Below are 25,449 nucleotides of genomic sequence, written 5' to 3'. Positions count from 1 at the left end.
AACTCTTGTGTGTTTTTCATTAATGTTTGTAAACGGCTTGCTTATTTCAACTGGATTTCTTTGAGTTATTTTATGACCATAATTACCAATAAATCTCAAAAACAAACGAATTTGTGGGGACTTAGTGACAAAGGGGGGGGGTGGCAGATGTTGAGTGGTGCTGCTCAGAACGGAATAACTTTGGATAACTGCATGGTTTGAAAGATGGATATAAAAAGAACCAACCCAATCAGGTTGAAGTGCTCAAACACCATCCAAAGAATCACTGCACATTTTAAAATTGTCACCTAAAGACTCCATATGCACATCCCTTCCCATCTCACCCTCACCAATGAAAAATACGCAATTTCACAGAGTGTGAAATCTTGATTGGACAGCAGCCATTTTCCAACCACTTTGGGTAGTTAATTGAAAGCAGATGAGGTCGGACTATAAGTCTGGAGGACACGTAAAGGTAATGGAATGTAAGAAAGCAAAATGTAAAAAGCGGAATCCTTTTGACATTTCCCTGGATCTTTGTGTTTGTAGCATTTAAACTGAGGGAGTGTGTTCTCATGTAGCCTTGGTACATATGTTTGTCCAATAAAAGGTAATATTAATAGTCAATTTCACCTGACCATTTTTGAGCTCACTTTCATGCACCAATACCACTATCTGTGTTGGACTTGTCCCCAGATGTTTCACTCTGTATTCATCCTTCCCCTATCCTTCGCATTTTGGGTACCTCTGCTTGGTGTCCCTAGTTTTTCTAATAAGGCAAACAGTATAAGCTGAGGGTGATTGTGATAATTGGTGTGGGCTGAACCATTTGATTTCAGAGGGGAAGTACAGCCCTCCACAGCGTGTGCTTCTGTTAGAGGAGCTGGTGGATATCTTGCAGCTCACCCTGCCAGACCTGGGCAAGTTGGGACACTCCTACTTCTCTGCGTCTATCGTGGCAGAGGTACTCTTGGAAACTTTCCAGTTCACCTGAACTTATGCCTATGGTGCATATCTATTGTAAAAAGAAGAAAGAAAAATTGTAGTCTATTGGTTAATCTCTCTGTGGTCCAACAAATTTGAATGTATATTCACCTTCGTTCCCTTTGTGGTTAAGGACATGAAGCAAAGTTTTGTTGTGAGCTGATATACGTAGTGAGCATCAAGTAAACTTTCACTCAGCCCAGCTGATGTGGCAGCCAAACAGCTTAGATTTTATGCACTGTTGGTTGGAATATTAATTAAGAGCTGGAGCTGTTTGTAAAATGTTCCTCTTTGGTGTAGTTTGTAAATGTGAATGCCTTTTCATTTTGCAGGCAGGAGGGAAAGATATGATTATTGACAGATCCAAAGAGAAAAACTTCAGAGTAAGTTGGGAATTATTTTTTTTATCGTAGGTTGTACTGTAGGGACATATAACTGAGAGAAAAAAAGAACTAGTCTGACTAGGCCTTCAAAAGAAATTCAAAGTAAATATATTTAAAATCATTATCAATTTGATTGATAGCGCTTCTTTAGCCATCCATATTTATTTTTAATCTATCAAAAATTCCTACACAGATATACATCATTTATTTTAGAGAATATTGGAATCAAGTCAAGCCCTTCTAGAAGTCTAGATCATTCTGTTTCTTTGTATTTGCCAACCTTGTGTTCTCCTTTTCCAATAGCAAATGGTGACTGAGGTGACGGTGCTGTTTGCAAACCTTGTCCGTGCCGCCTTCCTCCCTGACTCTCTGATCAAGCTACGCAAGGAAGAAAGAGCCAAGTATGGATTCTGGTCAGACACCAAGCAAGAGGGAGCAGCAGGGGCGTGGCTGCCCCCCTGCGTCAGGAGTGTCAGGTAAGCAAAGAGGGTGTGGTCACTCACTGTGGTCAGACATCAAACAAGGTGGGGCAGCAGGGGCGTGGCTGCCTCCCTGCATCAGGAGTGTCAGGTGAACAAAGATGGTCTGGCCCTTATGGTCAGACATGTAAGGGAATAAATAGGGGCCTGGCTGCCTCATTGAAGACTGCTTCTTTGTGGGAGTTTGAGGTGAGTGAAGTTGGAGTGGTCATTATGATCATGTGTGACAAGACTGAAAATGATCTGAGATTTTACTCTACTAAAAAGGCCAAGATCTTGTATTAAAGCTGAATTTTTAATAGAGTAATTTGGTCTTTTCTCTAGGTCTGTTCTTGGTTCACTTGCTGCTCTGGACGTACCTTCCTCAGCCCTGGATCATGTCCACTCATTAGTGGCTGATCTGAGGGTCCATTGTATGGAGACACTCTTCATCGAAGCTAAGGAAGGTCAGTCTCTCCTTTTGATGGGGCTAAGGTGGGGTTGGGGTGAGGCTGTCCGCTTGTAAGTAGCTGATCGGAGGGGTTATTCTGTGGAAGGGCCCTCCTTTGAAACCCAGGGACACTTGTGTATATGCTATCAAGGCTGCAGGCTAAAGGATTGGGCATCGCTGTTGGGTTGTTACTTTGGGTTCATGGTATGGAGATGAGAAACCAGAATGACTGTCAGATATGGTCGGGGCTTGGCTGAGGTGGAATGTGTTTTTCCGCTTGACCGTGTAAAGCTCATTGTATGTGGACAGTCTGCACAAATGCTGAAAAGTCAGGGTTCAACAGGCTCATCGGCAATGATCAATGCACCCCACCAGTTTTGGTGTTTCAGATTTACCCATTCTAAATCCTGACATTTGAGCGTTTGAGTCTAGTCTGTTTTTTTTTTTCCAATTCAGATATCAGAGGCCTCCACAGCAGAGAGACCTGGGTGCTTCAGATGGACGATCACGGAGGTATTACCTCATTGGTAAGTCCCCTTCCTAGTTATGACCTCATACTTGTACGTCTAGAAATCTTTTGTTTCAGAAGCTGTAATCTGGTCTTGTTTCCCCTCCAATTTTTTCTTGATTTCCCTTTGCCTGACATATTGACTTTCCCGCCGTAGTTTTTGATTTTTTACTGGGAAGATTTTCTTGCAAAAAATACAGAGGATAACTTGTTGGGTCTCAAGTGTATAGTCTTTTTTTTTTCAGCCAATGTTGTTTGAGAGCATGGTGGTGGACGTGGTGCAGCATCTCCAAGAAGTTGTCAGTGTGGCCAAAATGGGCGAGAAAGACGTAAGAGATTGCCCCTCTATTCTTGCTTGAGATGCCGCCATCGTGCAGTCGGGCGCAGAGAGGATAGTCTCGTACGCCTTGACCTTGCAAAGCACTTTTTATTTTATTTCCAAAATCCTCTTCAACTTCACAAGGCAGACCCAAAATGCTCACAACCGGCAGTACCAATGGAATGGAGCCATACGGATAATGACTGGGCAGCACTGTGTTCTTTAAATACCATTTTGAGTAGTTTGTAGCAAAAACAGATTGTGAAAATTTCGAGTATTTTAGAATGGGCAGGCATGCATGTGTTTTGTTTTGTCAGCAGTAGCTTGGTTCTTCTTTGGCTGTCTTGAGGGAGCAATTTCTAATTGTTTTGTGCTATTTACTTCCAGATTTTTAGTGATTATGACGTCCAGCGCAAAACGGTGACTCTAACCTCCGATATCTTGAAGGTGAGAAGGTCATTGCTATTGGAATGGAACTTGAATTTACAGTAATACTGTAAAATGGTAGACTTGGTTGATCTTTCCTGTTTTTAATGCTTTGAAGCAACGGTACGCGAGAGAGGATTTACTTCAAAGACATTTGAAGGATTGGATAATTGAGGAATCTGTGTTGCATGCTACACCATAAAAGTGACGCATGATGGTGTATTTTGGGGCTTGTAGTGTGCGACCACACCACAAATCCAGAAAATAGTGAGTGTAGAAAAGATGTAATCTGCGGTTGTCTGTTTTTTTCTCCACAGGCCTTTGCTGGCTGCTTGGAGCAGTTAGCGTTCATGGGAGACACAGAAGCTGACACACAACGTCTGAGGTCAGACATTTGTCTTTTCAATTTACAAACAAAACATGGAGCACTGTTGTCATTAAAGAACAAACAGTATTTACTGAAATGGCATCTACGAGAAAAAGATCAGAAACACAAACTTATTTTGAATTTGTTTATTTAACTTTTGCCATACATTCACAGGCTACTCATTGTATAGCAGTATTGAATGCTTTGAATTATCCATTTCTTTCTTTATCTGTCAGAACTTAAGTGTGGAGTTAATAGGTAGTTTCTCAGATTTGACATTGACTTCCATTAACTTGAGTCTACTATGTACAGAAGCTAGAGTAATGATTATCCATATTGCCATTAACTTGCAGATTATCTGAAGCCCAAATGAGAATCCCTGAGTCTTTGTTCCAGTCATCTGAAGACAGCCTGCCCTCTGTGGTATGTTCCACCCTATCATCTACCCTTTGACTGTCAGAAGGGTCACCTAGATAAGTCTTTAATTTCAAGTCCTGACAGTCAGGTCTTATAGGAAGTCAAATTCTGAATAAAATTCTGTCCTCCGTGTAAAGTTGTATCATGGTTTCAGTAACTGCAGTTTTGCCAGAGGAAAGAATTCTGGCATAGGAAGTTCTTCTCTTCAAATTTTATCAACACCCATTTATGTTAAACAAATATTACAGTACAGTTTTCCTCCAAGACCTTTAACCAGTTCAGAGTAATTGTGTCCATGTATTTAGATGTAAATTAAAATCATAATAGTAAAAAATATCTTTAGTACGAGTCAAATCTTTGTATTATGTTCATAAACTATTTTATCTTCTATCAAAAGTCATGGGTCTTTCATTTTCCTACTCAGGAGCAATGCCTGGTGATTGTCTTAAGCAACTGCAACCATGTGTCTCAGTTTGTCATCCCCAATCTTGTGGAACAGTTCAAGAAACAAGGCTACCCCTGCATGCTGGAAATGGAACGGGTAAACTAACTTGGTTATTTCGCCCCAGCTTATCCGACAAACTGCCTTTCGCCATCTCAGTTTCTACTCAGTTACTTGATTTTTAACTTCCTTCAACATGTACTTCCTATTATTGTAGCATCTTATTATTACATATATTTCGAACTAACTGTGGTTTTGATTTTGGTTTCCACGGCAACAGAATGCCCAAGAAGCTTACATTGAGTTGGACGAGAAGATTTTTGAGGCATACTGTGAGCAGAAGACGGATCCGTTGGTTGGAGCCTTGGAGCCTGGCATGTATGCCGGTCACTTTGATTGGGCAGATTGCCCCAAACCAACAGGTAAAAGAATAACCTCGATCAGAAACATGTCTTGACTACTTTGTGCCAGAGGACACAATTTGGGCACCTGTATACACACACATACCTGTTTTACATACAAAGTGTGGACATTCCTTTGTTCTCCTGTGGTTAAGGAAACTTGAGGAAAATGCTCCTTTTTCTCCAATTAGGATAACTCCTTTGAGCTGGATTGTTGATGATGATTTCCTGGACTGTTCCTCTTCATTTTGCCACGGATAACCTTGACCCCAAAATGCCTCTGAAACTGTTTTTCAGAGAGGGGGAAACATTGTGTGGATGTGTGCAAGTCCACACTATGCCATCGCACCCTACATTGTGTGGACTTCTTTTGTGTAGAGGTCCACAAAGTCCGAGAAGTCTGCGGTGGTGGACCATGTGTTGAACCTGAGCTTGGCTGCTTTGCATGGCCAGTCGTGGTATACAAAGAAAATGAAGTAGGAAAGTAGTGAAATCGATTGGAAGGCAGCATGCGACCATTTCCAAGGACATGGTTACCTCAGTCTGATACTTCAGTGGTATATTGTAACATCAGCTTAGGAAGTGTCCAGATTACTTGGTTATAACCGGGCTGCGGATCACACATCCACCTATGGGAGCCAGTGGCTAGGGGCTGCAGCTAGCTAGGTCCCATAGAGGCTTGTGTAACTGCCAGCTACAGCTGCTGCTGATGCAGACATGGCCTTAGATATATTGTCGGAAAATGACTAGTGTGTCATTGTCCTTATGACCCTGACATGTAGGGCTAGCATGTAAGGCCTTGTCCAACTTTAGCTTAACATAATGATTCTATGATAATGGCTTCAGCTACTACCCATAGAATTGAACATAATTTTGAGCTGAGACAAGTAATTTAACCATGGCCTAAGCGTCCACCACACAGGCGCTATTGATAATTATGCCTTGTGGTCACCTTGCAGGTGTGCGACCCTACATCAAGGAGGCGGTGATGTCTGCGGTGGGGATTCACGCCGAGGTGCACGCCATCGCGCCCGCCTTCATGCCCCGCGTCATGGCCAGGGTGCTGGAGGCCATCTCGGATGAAATGGCGCGGCTGATGGGATGCATCGACCAGTTCAGGCAGCATGGTGCACTGCATGCCAGGCTAGAGCTAGCGGCAATAGAGGAAGCACTGACAGCATACAGGAATGCAGGAACAAGGTTGGCATTCCACCTCTCTTCACAAAGTAACTTCTAATACGGTTTATTCATAATACAGTGCATCACCCAGAGGTTGCCATGGAAAGGCCATTTTTAGCTGTTCCCAATCTCAATTGGGAACAGCTATTGTAATCGTTAAAGTTTTTTTCCTTTTCTTTTTTTTCTGCTCTTTTATTCTACAAGGCAATTATTTTAAGTCCGATCAATTTCAAACTTGGTATAGTAATTAACCATCATTGTGACGTCATCAGGGGTCATGTGACCTCAATTCAAATGTTCATTCTTTACAGTCTAATAACTAGTAAACTATTTGACCGATTTCACTCAAATTTGGTATGCACATATTCATGGTGTGACCTCTACTTCCGGTTTGACCGGAAGTTGTATTTTAACACACAATTCATCATATCTCATGAACTATACGTTCAATTGCAGTGATAATTTCTTTTTCGTTATACATGCCACTTTGGCAATTATTTGTAATCAAATTAATTGCAAACTTATGATACTCATTGACAGTCATCAAAAGACAATAAAACACATTTTGGGAACAGCTGTGTGTTTGTTCACAAACACATTTTCTCTCATTAAGTTTATAGTTGACAAAACATGGCAGTTATGTACGGATATTTAACAAGTTTTGATTTCGGAAGTGTGTGACGTGCATTCTCCCACCATCTTGATTAATCTTGAATACAATTGTGAATCTTCTACCTCCATCCCCCCCCAAAAGAAAACATTTGGAACCATTCAAATTGCCCGTGCGATGCTGAAGAATAAAATTGGTCAACCAATTCCCATAACAAACTGCCAAAAATGGCCTCTTCATGTCAGCCTCTTGGTGGCGCACTAGTTGGGATTCACCTGTTTTCTTGGTGTGGACATAGAAACTTCAAGAGTCAAAACAGACATTCGTTTGAAATCTTGCCATGTTTTGTGTTATAAACCACAGCGATGCCTTCGAGGAGGCACACGATGGCATACCACCGTTGGAAGGAGAAAGTAAACGGTAAGATTCTTTTCATGCTGTGGCTGACATTGAAAATATTCATGAGATGTTTTGATTTACATGAACTTTGTCAACGAATAACATTTAGATAGTCACAGAGTCATTCTCCTCGAACAACTTGCTATTGGACGTTTTTATGCTTCCAACAGAATCCAATTTCAGCCCTAAAAACTCTAAATATATTCAATTCTGTTAGGTATCTTTGCTGCCATGAGAACTTTTTCTGTCTCTTACTGTTTAAAGCATCAATTTTGATGATGTCAGTTTTGCCCCGATAAATTTAGAACTTTTTTAAACATATTCTAAGAAATTGGCTTTCTCATCTTTGGGAATGTGCTCGTTGTGGGAGAGTCAGAAATAATCTTGGAAATGTCGCTGAAAGAAAGCCTGATGACTGGCAAAGGGATTTTTTTGATTGCAGATTGTTTCAAGATCATCTGAGCACATTCAGGAACGAGATGAGGTTTCAGCTGTCTTGCTTCACCACGGACTCCATGGATTCCGACTCCTACTATTAATTCTGTCAATCAGGAATCCGAGCGATATCTCTGGCTAGTGTTTCCCACCTCCAGGTCCTTTGCTGACGATAGCCCAGGCTATTTACAAGTGATATTTAAATCTGTTCGGGGTTGTTATCATAGCTTTGTAATGTGGAACTGGAAGATTGAAGCATTTAACATTTAGAGCTACTTCAGGACAAACTAAGAATTCTGTAATTGTATGTTACAGTATAATACTCATGCATAAACACAGATAATTTTTCCATTTAAATCAAAGAATGTTGGGATTTCAAGCCTAGTGGTTGCAATTTGTAACTTTGGATCAGTGGGTGAGGGTTCGAGTCCTGTTATGGGGCAAGTCACTTTACTCTAACTGGCTTCTCTCCACCCAGGAGTACAAGTGGGTGCCTGTTCTGTTTGTTTGAACCAGACCTCACCCGAAATGTTTGCATGGGACCTGGATGTTTTGTCTTACACATGTGTCACTAGCACTAGCGACTACTTTTGGAAGTTCATGTATAAGGTTTTATTAACATTCTTGTACTTAAGGAAAAGCAGCTGTAGTTATTTTGGCAAGAATGCTTGAAAGGCATCTGTAGTGATGGTCCTTTGGTGGAAACTCACAACGTATGCAGTTTTATGTGCATCTTCCAAGGGATGCACCTGGACATCTGTGGCTGATTCCTGTTGTTACCATAGATAGCATATGGTTGGAATGCACAGTGTCCTCATCATAATGTGCATCAGGTGCCCAGATGAAACAATTCCCACCAACCCATGTTTTCTTTGCCAGTGGGTGGAGGGGCTTGGCTTGGCGTCAGAGTAGATAACATACTGTACCACTGGTCACAGTTTGTTCAAACTTTTGGAAGTCCTGTCGTCAGGAATTTGTTCCCTTCCCCATTCTGACTCCCATTTCATCCCAAAGAAAAGAGTGGCCTCTACAAATGAGAAATATCACAGGACTTGCATGTACAGGCAGAGTTGCTGCTGCAAATAATTATTACAGATTTAGTACAGGGTGTAGCTGGGTTACACTTTGAGGGGCCCTCTTTGAGGGGTTCTTGGGGGCCCTCTTTCTGGGCAAGTGGTCACGGAGATGCTGTCAGTTTGTTTGGGCGTCAGTAAAATGAATTTATTGAAATAAAAGGAAACAAAAATAACAAATCAGTGCAATGTAAAAGAATTTATACCATTACCTTGCAATTAAATGTAGGTTAATAAAGTGGTATGTAAACCAAGACATTTTCACTTATTGTTTAATTACAAAAATGAAGACTAATTGACTAATTCTTGTAATTATCACCTCTTTATTACTTGCCACATTCACTGTACACATCGGTGGATAGTTTAATCACAGATTTTTATTCATTACAATGTAAGCAATTTTTAAGAGGCATGCTGTCATTGTTGAAAAGGGTACAAAAAAGCTAGTTTAGAAAGCTATTAACAGCACAAAGTGAACAAACCACGGAGGTTGTGAATTTTCAACTTTAAATCCCTTGGAATGTGGTGTCTCCACAAATCCCTGTTGATTTACGTTTTATTTTCATTCAATAGTGGTGCAACAGGGTAAGTCTTAGACGAGTTGTCCTTGAAATGATAGAAGGGCGGCGGCACCTTTGCCTTCCATCTGTGTGACCTGGGTTTGAATCACACCCAGGCCAAAGTGTGGATTGGATGTTCAGACCCTACTGGACACCTTGATGGAAATAACAATTCAGGTCGATTTTCAGTGTTGAAATGTTTTTAAGTATATAATGCAATGCAGTGGGTATCAAATGTCCCTGACAAGATCTTTAACGATCAGCTGAACACTGGGCTATGGGTTGGATGCCACAATAGACTTTCTACAGTTCTGCAGTATTTTAAATACCCACTTCGGACCCAAAATGAGCTCTGGCTCAAATGGTAAAATATCAATGTATTACTAATTTTTGCAGAAATAATCAAGTACATGAATTGATCAAATTTGCCTTCATCACCACGGCAACCTTTTTTTACAATGCAGCTTAGTATTTACAAATTTATGACAATCTGAACTGATACTAGAGTCTTGACACATCACCCAATTTTGCTGAGGTTTTCTCTTTGGATACATAAAAAATTACAATGTTACATCCAACAGACTGATCCACTTAGCACTGCCAATTGGGCAACGGACATGCTTTTCTCCAGTGATACATGTACAATGCATGTTGCAGCTGCGCACATCTTGCATGCATGCATGTCAGTATTTTGTGCAGGCATGTCAGACACAAATCACAGCTGTAACTGGTCGAAAAATCATGGGATGAAACAATGGATTGGTCTATTGTGAGGAGAATCAAGATACCAACTGTGAGACAACAGATAGCATTCTTAGCAGGTTGCTGCTCCTGGTCATTTTAAAACAGAAGTAAATTCAACTAGATATGGGTAAACATAAAAAAACAACATTATGAAATTCGTTATGTTTGCAATCCTCCCAAAGAGTAATTCGGTCTCTACTCAGAACAAAAATAATGCTTGTACCTAAAATGGAAACGTTAGCCCCAAACCTTCCAAGCATTTTTCTCCAGGATGTTTTCTGCTCCTGCAAAAATCTGGGAAACCAATGGCACGTTCTTTAAGCTTGAACAAAACTTTGGGATTACCTATCCATTAAAAAATGAAAAACATAAAATGACAAGGCAATATTTTACAGGAATAACCTGATTCAGAGAAATTTCACGACAAAAATACAGATCAGCTGGGGAAAAAAAATTGATGGTGACTACAAAGACAGAAATGATAAAATGCAAAGTTAAAATTCTTCACGAAGCTTGAAATGGATGGTTCATGTGTACAGCAGGTTATCTAGGAAGAAAATGAATGCCCCCACAAAGAGTAAAATTTACCGAAGCTTACTTTGAACCTTTGGCTTCAGACCATGTCCTTGATTAATAAGCTGTTAGGAAGGAAAAAGAAATTTATCGGAATACAAGAACTTTCTTCCCTTCATACTTTCTTGTCGGAATGTTGGCTAATGATTATATAGACTGAACAGCAAACCTCAAGCAAAGTAGGTTTCTTGTAATGTCAGTTCCCACTACTGACCATGGGGTGGAACACAAATCCTGACTCATCTCTCGGGTACAACTTTCAACAATTCTAGATCTTGCTGTTTTCTAGAAACTCCAAAGCTGTTCTCAGCAAGATCAACAATGCACCAACTAGACCTTACAAACACCAACTAACACTGAAACTGTAGAAGTCAATTGGTTACTCCCTCTTTGTATCCATTGTGCACAGAGAAGTGCACATACTTTATACATATTACAGCCTGTAAATATCACCTTGTTTCAAATTAAACTATGCGTACTTTATGTTACAACTTACTTTAATTATTGAGTCTCTAGATACAATTTCCTTCCCAAGGAAAAAAAAAGTTAAAGAGCAAAAACAGTGAACAAAAAACCCTACTCAGAGAAATCAATATCTCATTAATATTTATACAATGTAATGTCACCCTATATGTTGGGAAACACCTCAAAAGTTGGAACGACGGAACGTTCCTGTTCCCACTAAAATGGAACACCTTGTGCTCCTGATGCCATTCCCGAGTTGGTGTACACACAGCATAGACTGCTGGTACCTTTCTGGAACACGCACTGTTCTGTAAAGGAACACTGGATGTTCCTGACTGGAACAAACCACTTTTCAGGTTAAGTTCTGACTTTTTGAGATGCCCCCTACTGGACATTAACCCTAACTCCCCCTAGCCCTTTTCGCTAGGGACCCCCCTCAATCCTCCCAAATCCTCCAATTTGGGGGGGTGACAAAATTAGATTTTCCTTCAATCCTCTGAAATCCTCCAAAATTTCCAGACAATATTACTTGGAGGTGTGCCTGCTGCCCCAATCCTTCAAAATCCTCTGGCAATTCCTGTCATTACGTCGAGGCAGCGCGAATGGCATTCTTGAGCAGTGTGGTTGATTCAAAAGAAATATCGGGCTGAATTTATGCACGACTAAGCAAAAACAACCCACGTCAAACCTACGACCTTCATACATGGCATCCTTCGCAATAAGCCATGCACTTTTGCCATCCACCCTCAATCCTCCAAAACCGCCCGAAGGATTTTGGAGGATTGAGGAAGGTTAGGGTTAATGCTTCTCTCTTCAGAAGTACTATATACACAGGAAGACCACGACGAGGTCCACACAATCCAATAAGGTCAATGTCCAATGTTTCTAAGTCCACAGACAAAAATTCAAGATATATTCAAAGAAAAGCCAGAAAAAAAGGACAAGATTTAGAGCTGAACTTCTGTAAGATGGAATGCAAACACTCAATAACCTTAGAACACTGTTCCCATCCAAGCAAAATCTTACCAAAATTGCAATTTAATTATTGTGATCAAGAGGCACTTAAAATGCTAGCCGATATTTATTTTCATCATTTCCTTAATTTTTAAACTTTACAAATAATTCCATACTGTACAACTATTAGTGGCATATCCTGGCAGATCAAAAGGATTTCCTTTTTACGCAAAGCCAGTGTCTCTTTATCAAATCCCAACTCATGATACAAATCCCAACCCCCTCATCTTGTGCTTTATATACACGACACAGGTATTTTGACATGGCATCACAAATTGTCATTGTGAATTTGCTATTGAGTAGTCTCAGATGTATGGTCAATCAAATATTCAAGTTGACCAGTTCCTCCATAAACAAACATCCCACTGGAAGTTAAGGGGAAAAGAATATTTTAAGCCACACTGGTCTTTTGTCCAGTCACGGTTTGTCATTTTGTATCAACAGATATATTAAATTTAAATAAAAGAAATCAACTGCTCTGAGACAAAATTATACACCTTTAAAAAAGGCATTTTAAATTCCATTCCAGAAAAACTCAGAATCTGTGAAACTTCACACAAAAATCCATTTTCGACACTAATGGACTCTGTGCAAGAGCCCTATTACTTGCAAAATGTGAAACACTATCAACAAAACAAAAAATGGTTCCCTGGTGCACAGTCATATCTCAACCGGTTCCCATTCCTTTTTAACTCCTGAAAATATACACACTGGAGGTTCCAGGAAGCAGTTAAAATGCTCTTTTGATAACCAAACCCTTCACGGGCATGCATGAACTGGTTTTCACAGTGCACCGGTACCCGTGAAATGCAGTGACCTTTCACTACTTGGCCGAACACTGCCCTCTTTAGTATGTGCATGTACCATTATTACCTAAGTGTTCCATTAGATCAGATCGCGTCGTCTGTAGAACAAGAGGTAGGGTGTGTAGGCAGCTAGCGGTTTGGTGACCTGGTGAGTCCGCAATGGCTTCACCACGCTGTCATCAAGACGCAACCAACTGTTACTGGCGGCGTGGAAGACATCGGTGATGTAATGTCCACCAGAGGCCTCCTTACCTGTGTGGTACACCACTGCAGGGCAAAAATGAAAACGAAAAACAGCTGTAAACTTTGCAGAGAAATCAATTGTGAAAGGTTCGAAGTGGCCAGGAATTGGGTCAGAGAGAGACTTCACGTTGAATTTGAATTTCTATGTGCGTTCTCAGTTGTAAGCTTTCAGTAACCATGTGGAGAACATGTAATTTCTACAAAAAGTGGATATCAGTGCCACATACAGCGGTGAGTTTTGCAATGAAAAACATGGCCAGATTGATGCTACATGGCTTTGTGAAATCTCTATTCACGACATTCATTTCATAAATATTAATTTATAAACAGTCAATCTGGCCACTGTTCATATTTATACTACTGATAGAAATGAGAAATACGGTGAAAAGTATGCTCGAAGGTCAATTCATAGAGTCATAACAATATCTAAAAAAACATACCAGTAACATTTTACTTTAAATAATTTTTAAAATGAACTTCTGGTTTGAAGAGATTCTTACCAGCGAATAATTTGTATGTTCGTTGGGCAAACACAACCTTGGACCTGATGTTTGGAGACAGCAACTCTGAACAAAAGAGAAAGACGCATCAAAACAAAGTCTGAAGTTACTTGCACTGTTACTCTTAAATGTTCAGTTCAAAATGACCAGGGAAAATGTTTGATTGTTGCCTCTGTACCCACCTCTGTTGATCTCCAGTTCCACTCCATACTCCAATTTCTTCATGACTTTCTGGCATCCACCCGACTTGTCATAGACGAATCGCTTCAGGTGAAGTGTCAAGACAGGAGGCAGTTCCTCGAGAGTGATACGACGGGATGCTTCAACCTGCACAAGAGCCGGATGAAAACCTGTCAATCACTTGTCACTGAGCAGCAGTATACTTTTTGTTTATTTAGAACCATCTTTGATGAAGAAACGTTCAGTTTTAGAGGAGGGCGGGAAAAACCTTAGACAAATGTCTCCAGGGAAACCCTGTGAAATCAGATAGGGCTTGAAAACCCAATCAACATGCTGACTTGGGAGCAATTTGAACCCAGGCCGCAGAGGTGGAAGGAAAGAGCCATTACACCAACCTGACCCTCAGGACAATGAGGGGAAAAAGTTGAACATGTTTCCTTCAAGCATAAATGGAATTCACCAATAGTCAAGATGTGGATGTGGTATTGCAATCTTTGTTCCCTACCTCCTGTTTAGTCTTGTTGCATGTAAATCCATGAAGAGCCTCCCTGCTCGCCAGATTCTCAATGGCATCACTGACTGACCAGATCTTATCAGACTAGTACAGGGAAACAAATAACCATGATTTAAGCTGATGAAAAAAGCAATAACAAAAATAAAAGCTGAGACTTCGCCTTGGAGGTTGAATCTACAGTCAAGATGATCATTCCCTTCCTGCACAGCTCAATCTAAAAACTAATAAAAATAAATGTTATTCTTCAAAATCTACCAAGAGGTTTGGAAGATTTTGTAGGATTCAGGGAGGTGCAACTTGGCCAGTGATCTGTTTGGTGCATGGAATGTACATTCCAATGGTTATATCGGAGTTTGAGTGGCGACTTAAAATTAAAGCTGAAAACAGCTAGCAAAAAGCCGAAATGTGAAAGTTCCCATACTTTTGTGCAGACAAGGTGTACAAAAAAGCTGAAATTCAAAATCTAAACAAAACAGCCGAAATCAGCTATAAAGCTGAATTCTCATGGCCCTGTTATATGCACTGAGGAGAATTGGGGGATTTAAGAAGGTAGAGCCTGGACAATTTTAGCCCAAAGAATATGCTGATGGTTTTCTACACCGTGGAGGATTCTGGAAGACTTTGGAAGGTTCCTTGCAAAAACACATCTCAGGAAGTTAGGATATAATTGAAGAGAAATGACTACATCAATGCTAAGCTGATGATGCACAATGAAAAGTGGTTTAATTGAACTGTTTAAAAACTTGATCACAATGAATATGAAAGGCTCTTATGTTGAAGTGTTAACCTACATAATAAACTCATATTAAGCTACAGTGCTACTTTGTGTACAGCACCTAGACTCCTACCTGAATATCCAGCTGCAACGTGAAGAATGGCTGGAGAGTGGCAGACTCCTTGGAGCCTTGCTGGTGGAGGGCTGACCTCATCTGACCTCCAAAGATGTCGTACAGTGGTGAGCGATTGAAATAAGCCTGCAAATCATGAAATCAGAAAGCTTTACAAGCCAATAAACTCCTGCAGCATTGACAAGGGAACTTCTATTAACATACAATAACGGAAGATTTTTTCCATCCATTTTAGACAGAGCCTGAACAACAATGTTACACTCATGGTTAATTTACATGTTTGGAAACAAGCCAGTTGCACATTATGCTGCTATGGAAATACAAGATTTCAGCGGACAAAATGCTGTTTATTCGCTATCACACCTCAGCAACTTCCTGAGCAGAGATTTTGCCGTTGACAGAAATTGATTCCTTGCCCAACTGCTGGTGTGGTGCATGCTGCCTGTGAGTGGTTTCCCTGGACAATTATTCGGCTAAAAGCTTTGTATGAGCTCAGCAGCACCATTATGGAGTATCAATTGATCAGTGCAACTGAGAAACTTTCTGCAGTGTTTCTCCTAAAATAATCAGAGAACTGAAAGAAATGAAAGTATCTGACAACTACCAACATGAGATCTCTCAGTTTTAGCATTACATTTTGGACCATTTCAAATGCAATTCAGTTTTGATAATAATGAAATTTAGATTCAGTTTAATGTTTAAAAGATTTTCTGTGTTGTGTGTGAATTTCAGTGTTGACTTGTTACAGGTATGTTTCTATAATCACAAGAACCAACTAATATTGCATATTTTGTATCTACATGTAAGTAACAATCAAGCCCAGTAGGCCCTCTTATTATCATTTCACTCACCACGCGAGTAATGCTGCTTTTATTTCGTGGCCCCACCTGCTCCCATTCATCTTCAGCATCATCATCCTCGTTTTTCTCTTCGGCCCCTGTCTCGCTGTGGTTGGCGACGGGCACGCCATTGGCCTTGGCAATCTGTGAACCACTGGCATCTCCTGAAGAAATGAACCGCAGAGTTTCTTTGAAAAAACTTTCGTGAGTTCGTCGGCAATGACGGATGGTTATGAACAGTTACACTCATGAGTGTTACAGAGTGTTTGCGAGTTTGACTATAGACTCATCCAAGGAGATGGCATTACTGCAGTGGTACCACACTTGTGGTGTATTCTTAGGCCGTGTCCAAATTACTGGGCTGTGGCTTGAAATTACATGTGACCCTATTGGGAGTAGCCGCAGCCAGTACTAAGGACTCGTGTATAATTTTAAGCCACAGCTGAGTGATTGGGACAGGGCCTTCGACTTCAGGTGCACATGCAATTTTACCAGTAACAGCTTCCTGCCTGTGGACAACAGCACGAGTGCAGTCCCTGCACCGTAACAACTTTGCTTATGCGCAAACCCTAGGAAGATGCAAAGTCTTGAGTTCTTATCATTTACTGTCGCTTACCATATTTTGCTGGGGCATAGTACTTCATGAGAGCCAGCATCTCCTCGTGTAGCCCATTCAACAGACAACCCAGGAATTCCTCTGCGTCTTCCTGATGCCCTTGCTGCAAAAACATGTATTGCCAAACAGAAATTACCAACGGGAGATGTTGCATGAAAACATACCGAAAAAAGGCTGTTCTGTATTCAGGATTCTGATTTAAAACACTAACATTTTGTTACACTTCAGAACAACATGGGGCATACTACAACGGTGCTGCTGAGCATGGAATTCGTGACTTCCGATAAACCCAGGCAGTGACAAATTTTTTTTTAGCTTGCCCGATGGGGCAGGCCACGCCATAAATTTGCTTGACCCAATTGGATCAACACTGCTCAAGATTTCTCAGAATCCACTATTATTATGGTTATTTAAGTTAGGAATACTGCATGCAAGCAGTCTTTAATTAACATTAATACAAAAAATACTGCCATGTTCGCGAGTAAACAGAGCAAGCTAAAATAAAATCTGTCACAGGCTGAAAAAAACATTACATACTGAATTTTAAAAGTAACTAAAAGATATTGTATCAAATTTAAGAGTCACCTAACCCCTTACAAAACACAGAGAAGTGCATCTTTTTCAGCGAGTGTACATGCAACTGACAGTGGCGATGAACAAACATGGTTCAGCAACCAGGGCCCCAGGTTGGAATACATTTCTTGTGTAAGAATTTTCATTATAAGCCACTTGGATAAGGAATCCAACATTGTATTATAATTGAGTTTCTAATACCTTTATGCACTGTACGATGATTAACTATTATCGTAAACTTTTGATTGCTAATATAGGTGACAAAAATAATATTTACTGCAAACTTTTTTGACACCCAAATAATTACGATCCAACAAATGACTGACATGACGACCCCATTACTGAATCTATTAATAAGTGTAATTCTGACTGGATTACAAAATTTCTGAAAAGTGGTGCTCTCAGCCAACTGCATACACTGTTTCAGAACATGTGCGTTGGAAACCCTGATCAGCTGAGAGAATTTGGTGTTAGTTTAGATCGACGTTGATGACAGCTGCGCCAGTGCATGGGGCAATGTGGGGTGAAGTTGGCCCTTATGACTGGAACACAAGTGGAATATTTTTTTTATTATTATATTGGAATTATAATTGATGTTCAATGTTAACCTTTAGCACATAAAACAATTGGTTTACTAATGCAGGTAAGCTTTTCTGGACTTGCCAGAATGGGCACAACTCATCAGAATTTTAATAGCCCAAACGAAAATTTGATTGCTCAGGGCTATCTGACAGGCGATTCATCATGGCCTTGATAAACTACTATTTATTTAGACCACTTGAAGAAACTCTTCCAGGAATCCTACAAGCTTAGAATGCTTAGTTACAGGATGTGTACATGCTCACAAGCCAAAATTCCTTTCCAATCAATGAAAGGCACTGTTATTGCAGATTTTTCTTCCGTGATTAAGAATTCGTCATTTTACGCTGACAAGGAAGTAAAAGAGCAGAAAGCTATTTCAGTGAGTAGGAAGGAATGACTCCATTTATAATCATGAAACTGGGCCCTGATAATTGCCTCAAGGGCTGAAAAAGTCCTCTTGCAAGCAAAAGCAGCATTAAAATTTGGCTCCGGTACAAACACAGATAGACACACATCTCACGTATTGTTGCAAACTGCCTTGCTCAGGGACATCATAAACATCTTGAATTTCACAGACCTCCTACCTTGATAGACATGGAGGTGTTGGCCATAGCCATCATCTGATAGACCCCCCTAGGCTCAAAGGCTGTCCCAGGTTTGATGTCCACACTACCTTTCTTGGGTATGTTTCGGGAGCTCTGCTCCGAGAACTCTCTGACCAGCTCCACCCTGGACACAAATTAATTTCCAAGAAGGGGAGAGATTTTTTTTAGTGCAACGTAATTATCTATAGCTTTGCTAATCTTAACAATGAAAACAGTCCCATGGCTTCGTCTTTCTTTTAATATTCAGCTATGTACAGCTTTGGCACACGAGGCCTCTTAAGACCAAAGATATTCCTAATTTTGTTCATAGCATGTGCCGTTTGTTTCTGTTTAACTGCAGCAATGAAGTTTGGAGGACTTTGGACACCTCCTACCAAGAAACGGTGACAGGAGTTGGGTTCAATGAGAGATCTTTACAGAAGAATGCAAATATCTACACAACATATATGGGCAATTCTGCCCTAAATTGTTGAAAAAATGCAGATAAATTAATGCAAACCCTCAGCCATCATAAAGACACTAAACTCAGAAACTGACAGCTCGCTGAAAGATTCACTTCGTATGCAATCACCATTCCTCCCATACATGACCAAAGGGCACTGTTCAAAAATCGATTCCAAATCACCTTTCGTTGACCAAACCACCTTACAAAACACATTAATCCTAAAATGGTGTCCACACAAGCCTATCAATTATAACTCCTCTTTCCTTTTGGATCTGGCATCCCATGTGTCCCCTCAAAAGTTTACAAAAAAGCAAAAGAGGAGGCCCAAAAGCCAGTGCTGAAGGAAAGTTGGTAGAACTTACATGGCGTCCAGCATGGGAGTTGAACTGGGCCCTCGCTGCATAGGAAAGAACGGCACATACTTCATCAGGTGATAGAAGGGTGGACAGGCCAGTAAAGCTTGCAGGATCTGGGCCATGAAGGTCAAGGGTCACATTATGAAGGTTGACTGGGTCAAATCATACATATCCGTAACAGTCATACACATGACCAGACAACAGGATCACGCTATTGACATGATCATAATAACGAAATATACTGCAAATAACGTTTGATTTCATTTCAAAATAAATAACTGCATAAAAGCAGATAACAGTAACAGGCTGGAAGGTAAAGTATGAGCTACAAGTGCTTAAAAGCTTCTGTACAATGCAATTTCTTTAGTACAACCCTTGAAATGCACCTTTATGTCTCACGCTGATTCTTAAATTGTCTTTTGCTATTTTAAAGGATTGTTTTGGTGCCTTTAGATTTTTTATGCAAATGACTACATCCATATTCATAAGCAAAACCGTGATGGTGTCCCTGCGAGAAAACCTACACATTAACACTGCTTTGAGCATAGAGAAGTGCAGGAATTTCTCATGTTTTGCTGCTAAAAATTTCCTTTTCTCTAGTGCCCCACTATGTAAGTACATGGCAATAATCCAATAAGTAACCTTTTCTCAGACATGTTTTCAACTGGAACATTTTTGTCCATTTTTTGGAGAGAAAAACCCATTAAATGAATGGTGTCTTCCCTGCCTGACATTGCAACCACAGTGCTCTCCATTATCTGGAAAAGTGGAAATTCAAATTTTTTTTTGTTTTAAGTGCACTTTTCAATACACTTAAGGCTGTCACATTGTTTTCATACATAGGAGAAAAACATGAAGTTGCAAAACAAAAAGGCTGTGAAAAATTTAATCACTTGAAAACTTTACGTCAATTACTACATGCGACAGCGTCAAAGAAATTAAAAGTTTCTTTACTTCAGGCTTGGCGATTAAAATTTCTTTTGAAAGGCCTTAAGTGTCTGCTGCTGGAAAGGATACGCTGTTGACATAGCACCAATTACCAATGTTCTTCAAACCTCTTGGCAAGATGTACATAGCACGGTGGTTCAGAGTTACGCGACTCAAAGCCCCTGGGGGTAAAATGATAGAACACAAACGACTGACAAATGACACTGTGACTCTTTCTTGACCCTTGATTGAAGCACTGACAGGCCTCAAATGAGAAAAAAACCCTGTTAATAAATATGACGAATTCATAGAAGGGTATTGTTGTCAAAGAGTGTTGGGAAATCAATGCATCCATGAAAACATGCATTCTGAAAACTCTTTTTCATAATGTTCCAATATATAAAGTATGTTAATTGCTTTCTCAAAAAAAAATTAAAAATTCAGTTTTTGTGAGACACTGCTGTAAATATACCTCCCAATTCTTTAGCCCGGGGATCTTTATCCATAGTTACTGGAGTCTTGTCCTCAGTCTCTGACTGCACTGCCACTTTGGTTTCTGCTTGGGATGATTCTCCTTGGACGGGAGATGGAGTGTCTGAAGGTGGGGCTGCTATCCCGGAAGCAGGGGATTTGAACAAGCCGGCCCAACTTGTGGGCTTGGGGGAAGGTACAACTGCTGGGGATGAGACAGTGGGAGTCTTGGCTCCCTCTTCTGGTTCTGGAGGCTGAGTTTGCTGAGTCACTTCGGGGGCAATGTCAGCAGTGCTCACCTCCGGTTGGCTTTCTTGAGGACCTGGCCACTGCTCATTACTCAACAATGGCTCTTCTTTGGGTTTGGAGATGCTTGCTTTCAGCTTTTCCTGCTGTGACTCTCTGACAGTACTGGATTCTGCTGGTAGACTCTGAGGGGCATATTCTGTGTCGGTGGGAAGGCCGGCTTCCAATCCGAAGGACAGACCGTGGGGATTGACAGTCTCCCCCTCGGGGATTGCCTTAGCTCTTGGATATTCCTCAGTGTGTTTCACTTTGGAAGGTGTGGTTTGAGTCGGTATTGCACTTGGTTCTGTAGCTGGTGCCAGCTTCTGTGGCACATGGAGTTGTAAGTTGATAGATTTTTGCATTTGAGTGGCAGGCAAGTCATTACAGACTGCACTCTGCTTCACTTCACTTGCTTCAACTGGAACAGTACTAGTTCTTTCTGGTGCATAGTGTGTTGACAAAGCAGTGTCCTTTTTGTCAGAGGGGAGAGGAGTCACTTGTTGTGCGCTTTGGTTTTGAAAGGGTTGGCCTAAAGTTTGGGACTCCTTGCATGCATCCTTTTCAGCCACGTCCAATCTTGTCTGAACGTTACCAAGGTCTATCCCACTTCTGACACCACTGGGAGCTTCACTGGAGGCTCCACTGCTACTACCGCTACTCTCATTGTCTGCATAGTAGGCAGTCTCTGTTCTACTGTGCTGCTTCGCATCACTATAGTAGTTGACATAATAGCTGGGATCACGCTTTTTCTTGTTCCGGCGTTTTTTGTCCGGTAACTCAGAAGTTTGCCCATCTGAACTCCTTGAAGCTTCATCGGGCGTTATCTGATCACTGGTAGCTTGAGGAGGTTGCATTGACTCGTCTGTTAGTTGTCCTTGCTGCACTGTAGGATAAAGGCCTTGGGTTGCTAAATGTCTTGCAATAATTTCTGCACGTTCGTCTGATGACATCATTTGTCCTTGCGCGTCCACATCAAGGTGTTCAGGCGGTGTTGATTGTGTGTAGATGTGTGTGGCCTGATTTGGAGGTGGAGCTTGAGTACTGCTGGTAGAGGAGGTGGGCAGGTACCCCTGCATATCAGGCAGGCCATGCTGTTTTTGTTGCTGTTGCTGCTCTTGTTGATACTGCAGAATCTGCTGTTGCTGTTGAAAAGCCTGCTGTTGCGCCTGTTGTCGCTGCAGTTGCAACTGTTGTTGTTGTTGCAAATGCAGGTTGATCTGATGCAACTGTTGCTGCTGCAACATCTGCTGCTGCTGCTGCTGCTGCAAAGGAAACCCTGGCAAGGATGCATCTACGCTGGTGTCAACAGGGCCCACTGCAGCATTGTTAAAATTATAAAAAAGGAAAGTTTTTGTAACTACTTTCCTAGTAACTTATAAAGATTGCACATCCTAAGACAGGGTGGCCACTGATCAAGCTTGGAGGGTTAATTATACTGGTGTCAATCACCAATGATCTACTTCCTTCTTTCCTGTGTGACTACAGTAAAAGCTATCAATCGATCAATATTAATGTATTATTGCTTTAAACTTAAAATTCTTACCTTGCATGGTGTTTGCAATGGCCTCTCGTATGTAAGCTTCTTCGTTCCATGGTAGCTGAGAGAAAAAAAATTCTTCACTTTTACTAATTTTACACACCTTTTAAAAAAATCGTTATGTAACCTTTAGCTGTTTCCTTTGAAGGAACTTATGTCTTCATGTAGCAACAAAAAGCTTGCAAGGGCACAGCTATGAAGGTATGCCCCGTTTATAATAGCAAAATTTCTGTTGCATGTAGGAACCGTCGATATTGTATCTTCCCCGATATCGATATATCAGTTTTTATATCAATATTATCGATAAAATCTGAAATGTCCCATCAATCATTGTTATTTTAGATATTATCAACAAATTATGTTTCTTCAGAGTGGCAAGGCATATTTATGATTATGCAAATAAGGGTGGAGTTTGTAGACTGGTGTCAATAGAGAATACCAACTGCAACCAGGCTTCGAATTAGAAAAAATATGTGCACCACGAGTGCATGCAATTGAAAAAGTTTACATGACTTCTGTAAAGTTACATGCACCATTAACTTATGTAAGAAAAAATTAAGAGAGTAGAACGTAGTAACTGTATGTTACCCTGCAAGTTTACCTCATTGCAAGCTACATGTACCTGACTAGCTATCAAAAACTCGACCATGTAAACGCACGATACAGTAAATGTAGAGTATACGTACTGTACATGTACAAGTACATTTGACTCAACGAAATCATACAACACACATGCAAGTGCACTCTATAGGGGTTGGCGTCAATGCATCTATTGCTGTGACCCATGTGCTAGTTTTTCCTCAAGAGGTAAAGTTGACTACATACAAGTTGGCTGCATGTACGTGCACTGTGCCCAGTAATGCCAATGTTGTATTTATGCTAGGTCCATGGTAACACTAGAGAATACAGAAGTGAATATGTCAAATGCACGTTATGTGTGTAAAAGGTAAACGACATTAGCGTTAGAACCAAGGTAAGCTAGGGCTTATCAAAAATTACAGTAATGTGACGATGCACTTTCTTCCTTTTAATAAAATTTGTTCCTGAGTAGCGATATTTTTGGTATTTTTTCAATAATGAGGTTTTCAAAGTTTCGATATCTTCGATATTCCTCGAAAATCTGATATTTTCGATATATTGACATTACCAAATAACTAACATCGGCGATATTGATTTTAAATCCATATCGATAATATCAATATATCAACAGTGCTTGGTTGTGTGGTATTCTCACCTCTAAGTATTTTTTGTGTATTGGCTTCTTAAGAGAACCGAACAGATTCTCATACTCTTCGTCTTCAATATCTTGGAAGTCCCCAAAACTGATTCCCTGTTCATGAGAAAGAGAACACACATAATCAGCTTCCAAGTCTCATGCTGAGGTCAGATGAAGGATTTGAATTGACAGTCAGACGTTGCAAATGTAACTACAGTAGACATGAAGGAAATAGAACCATAGAAGATTCATAATGGTAAAAATTTTACATCCCCTAAATCAGTCCTCGCTCAAGTCGTGAGCCAGCAAAGAAAGCAAAAACACATCAGTATCAGGTCACGGTCAAATAGAGGTTATCCATTGCTGGTGTCTTGGCCTGCTGTTCTTTGTTAGTTCTAATGAAAGTTACACTGAATGCAAATTGTCAATCCCAATGAATGAATCAAGCCTATCCTAGTGATTACAAAGCCCTTGCCCTTCAACCCCGCCATAAGAGATAACCTCTATGTCGGCCAAAAATGCCAAATAAATAGCAAAACTTTTAGTGCTTTAATCCTATCCCCCAGCCTACTTTGGCTAGAAACTCTGCCAGACACATCAAACTGCATCATTTGTCAAAGTGGCTAATTTAAGTGGCAAATTTTATAAACATGAATAAAAACAAACATTTCAAGAAAATATGAATTTTAAGCTTCTCAGTTAAAATCCACATTCATTTTTGAGTATCACAGTTCAATCCTTCCTCTATGATTACACATACACCTATACTAAAAATCCTATACATCTCAAATTTCAAATATCCCTGCTTTAGTTTAACAGTGTTTACCATGTTCAAATCGATTTTTCTTTGCTTTGCATAGTCCAATGGAATTACTGAGTCCAAACTTAGGCCCACACTTGTATCAAAATATTTCTTATGATCATGACATCCTCTCCAACTTGAAAGATCACTTCAAAACAAGAAAACTAAATCTAAGTCTAGTAAGAAACGGCTCTGTCATGTCTAGCCCCTGGAAAATACCTGAATAACGTGAGTGAAATCATTCAATAAATGGCTTTTAGAAAACGGAAAGTTCAAGGATCATGTTCGTATGCAAAAGAAATTGCGCCCACGATAAGTGGGTGCGCCGAAAATGTTCAGTACGCCGACACGAAATTGCGTACACGGATGTGTGGCTAAGGATGGATTGGGAGTGAAAGTCCTTGCCACACTAGTGGGGCTATGTGACTGTCATGTCATGCATGTCTGTGGTTTGAATTTTGACCCCAGCTTGGGCAGCTAGAACACCACTTCCCGCCAGCAATCAATCATTCCTGTCGGGGACATGTGGAACCCATTTTTTGCTGGGCCTGACTACCCCCAGAACTGTGTGTGGTTCAAATATGGTTCAACGAACCACACTGGTCTGGAGTGCCTGAAAACATGGCCGGCATTCCACATCCACATGGACCGCCGTTGTACTGGTATTCGTCGTAGGCGGCCTGGCGGACCAATGAGAAGCTAGGACAGCCACTAACTTTATGAAAATTGTCCAATGACCAAATCAAGCAAACTTGTTCTGATTGACAAATGCACTTACAGAGCTTGAAAGTGCCATCTTAAGTGTTAGCCGTCGTGTTTTTACACAAAATTTCCAAACGTGCTAAATCACGTTTCTCGGCTATGCGTCGCCATCTTGTTTTCTGAAATTGGCAAGTCGCATGCGCGTTGACCGT

General features: G+C 40.7%; 2 protein-coding genes across 7 annotated transcripts in view; one reads left to right on the top strand and one right to left on the bottom strand.

Annotated features, from left to right (window-relative positions):
• exoc2 (exocyst complex component 2) overlaps nucleotides 1-9,315 on the top strand; it is a 21,553-nt gene extending 12,238 nt beyond the window's left edge. For all 6 annotated transcript variants that reach the window (XM_022228294.2, XM_022228289.2, XM_087137964.1 and 3 more), the window contains 14 exons: nucleotides 819-943; nucleotides 1,296-1,346; nucleotides 1,650-1,822; nucleotides 2,150-2,271; nucleotides 2,712-2,782; nucleotides 3,009-3,092; nucleotides 3,470-3,529; nucleotides 3,826-3,893; nucleotides 4,229-4,298; nucleotides 4,717-4,833; nucleotides 5,015-5,156; nucleotides 6,095-6,335; nucleotides 7,288-7,344; nucleotides 7,766-9,315. In XM_022228294.2, coding sequence (XP_022083986.1) covers nucleotides 819-943; nucleotides 1,296-1,346; nucleotides 1,650-1,822; nucleotides 2,150-2,271; nucleotides 2,712-2,782; nucleotides 3,009-3,092; nucleotides 3,470-3,529; nucleotides 3,826-3,893; nucleotides 4,229-4,298; nucleotides 4,717-4,833; nucleotides 5,015-5,156; nucleotides 6,095-6,335; nucleotides 7,288-7,344; nucleotides 7,766-7,862 — 1,478 coding nt within the window. In that variant the 3' untranslated portion in view covers nucleotides 7,863-9,315. The remainder of the gene's footprint in view (nucleotides 1-818; nucleotides 944-1,295; nucleotides 1,347-1,649; nucleotides 1,823-2,149; nucleotides 2,272-2,711; nucleotides 2,783-3,008; nucleotides 3,093-3,469; nucleotides 3,530-3,825; nucleotides 3,894-4,228; nucleotides 4,299-4,716; nucleotides 4,834-5,014; nucleotides 5,157-6,094; nucleotides 6,336-7,287; nucleotides 7,345-7,765) is intronic.
• Nucleotides 9,135-25,449, bottom strand: usp10 (ubiquitin specific peptidase 10). The gene is made up of 14 exons (XM_022228413.2): nucleotides 25,314-25,449; nucleotides 23,752-23,847; nucleotides 22,524-22,578; nucleotides 20,694-22,295; nucleotides 20,312-20,403; nucleotides 19,301-19,407; nucleotides 18,473-18,617; nucleotides 16,734-16,836; nucleotides 16,130-16,281; nucleotides 15,279-15,404; nucleotides 14,422-14,514; nucleotides 13,919-14,063; nucleotides 13,737-13,802; nucleotides 9,135-13,260 (listed from the first exon to the last, which is right to left on the bottom strand). The coding sequence occupies exons 1-14, from the start codon at nucleotides 25,329-25,331 to the stop codon at nucleotides 13,073-13,075; spliced, it is 2,988 nt and encodes a 995-aa protein (XP_022084105.2). The 5' UTR covers nucleotides 25,332-25,449; the 3' UTR covers nucleotides 9,135-13,072.

The sequence above is a fragment of the Acanthaster planci genome, linkage group LG06, assembly GCF_054643075.1.
Source record: "Acanthaster planci isolate LZ-2023a linkage group LG06, COTS_SCS, whole genome shotgun sequence".
NCBI classification, from domain to species: Eukaryota; Metazoa; Echinodermata; class Asteroidea; order Valvatida; family Acanthasteridae; genus Acanthaster; species Acanthaster planci.
This window is presented reverse-complemented; position numbering and strand designations above follow the sequence as displayed.

Bases quoted from the DNA above. Each gene is read 5' to 3' on its own strand.
- usp10 (XM_022228413.2), bottom strand. The intron at 16,282-16,733 runs GTAAGCGACAGT...TCATTTCTTCAG, and splicing joins CTATGCCCCAGCAAAATATG to GAGATGCCAGTGGTTCACAG. The intron at 13,803-13,918 runs GTGGGTACAGAG...TCTTTTGTTCAG, and splicing joins GGAACTGGAGATCAACAGAG to AGTTGCTGTCTCCAAACATC.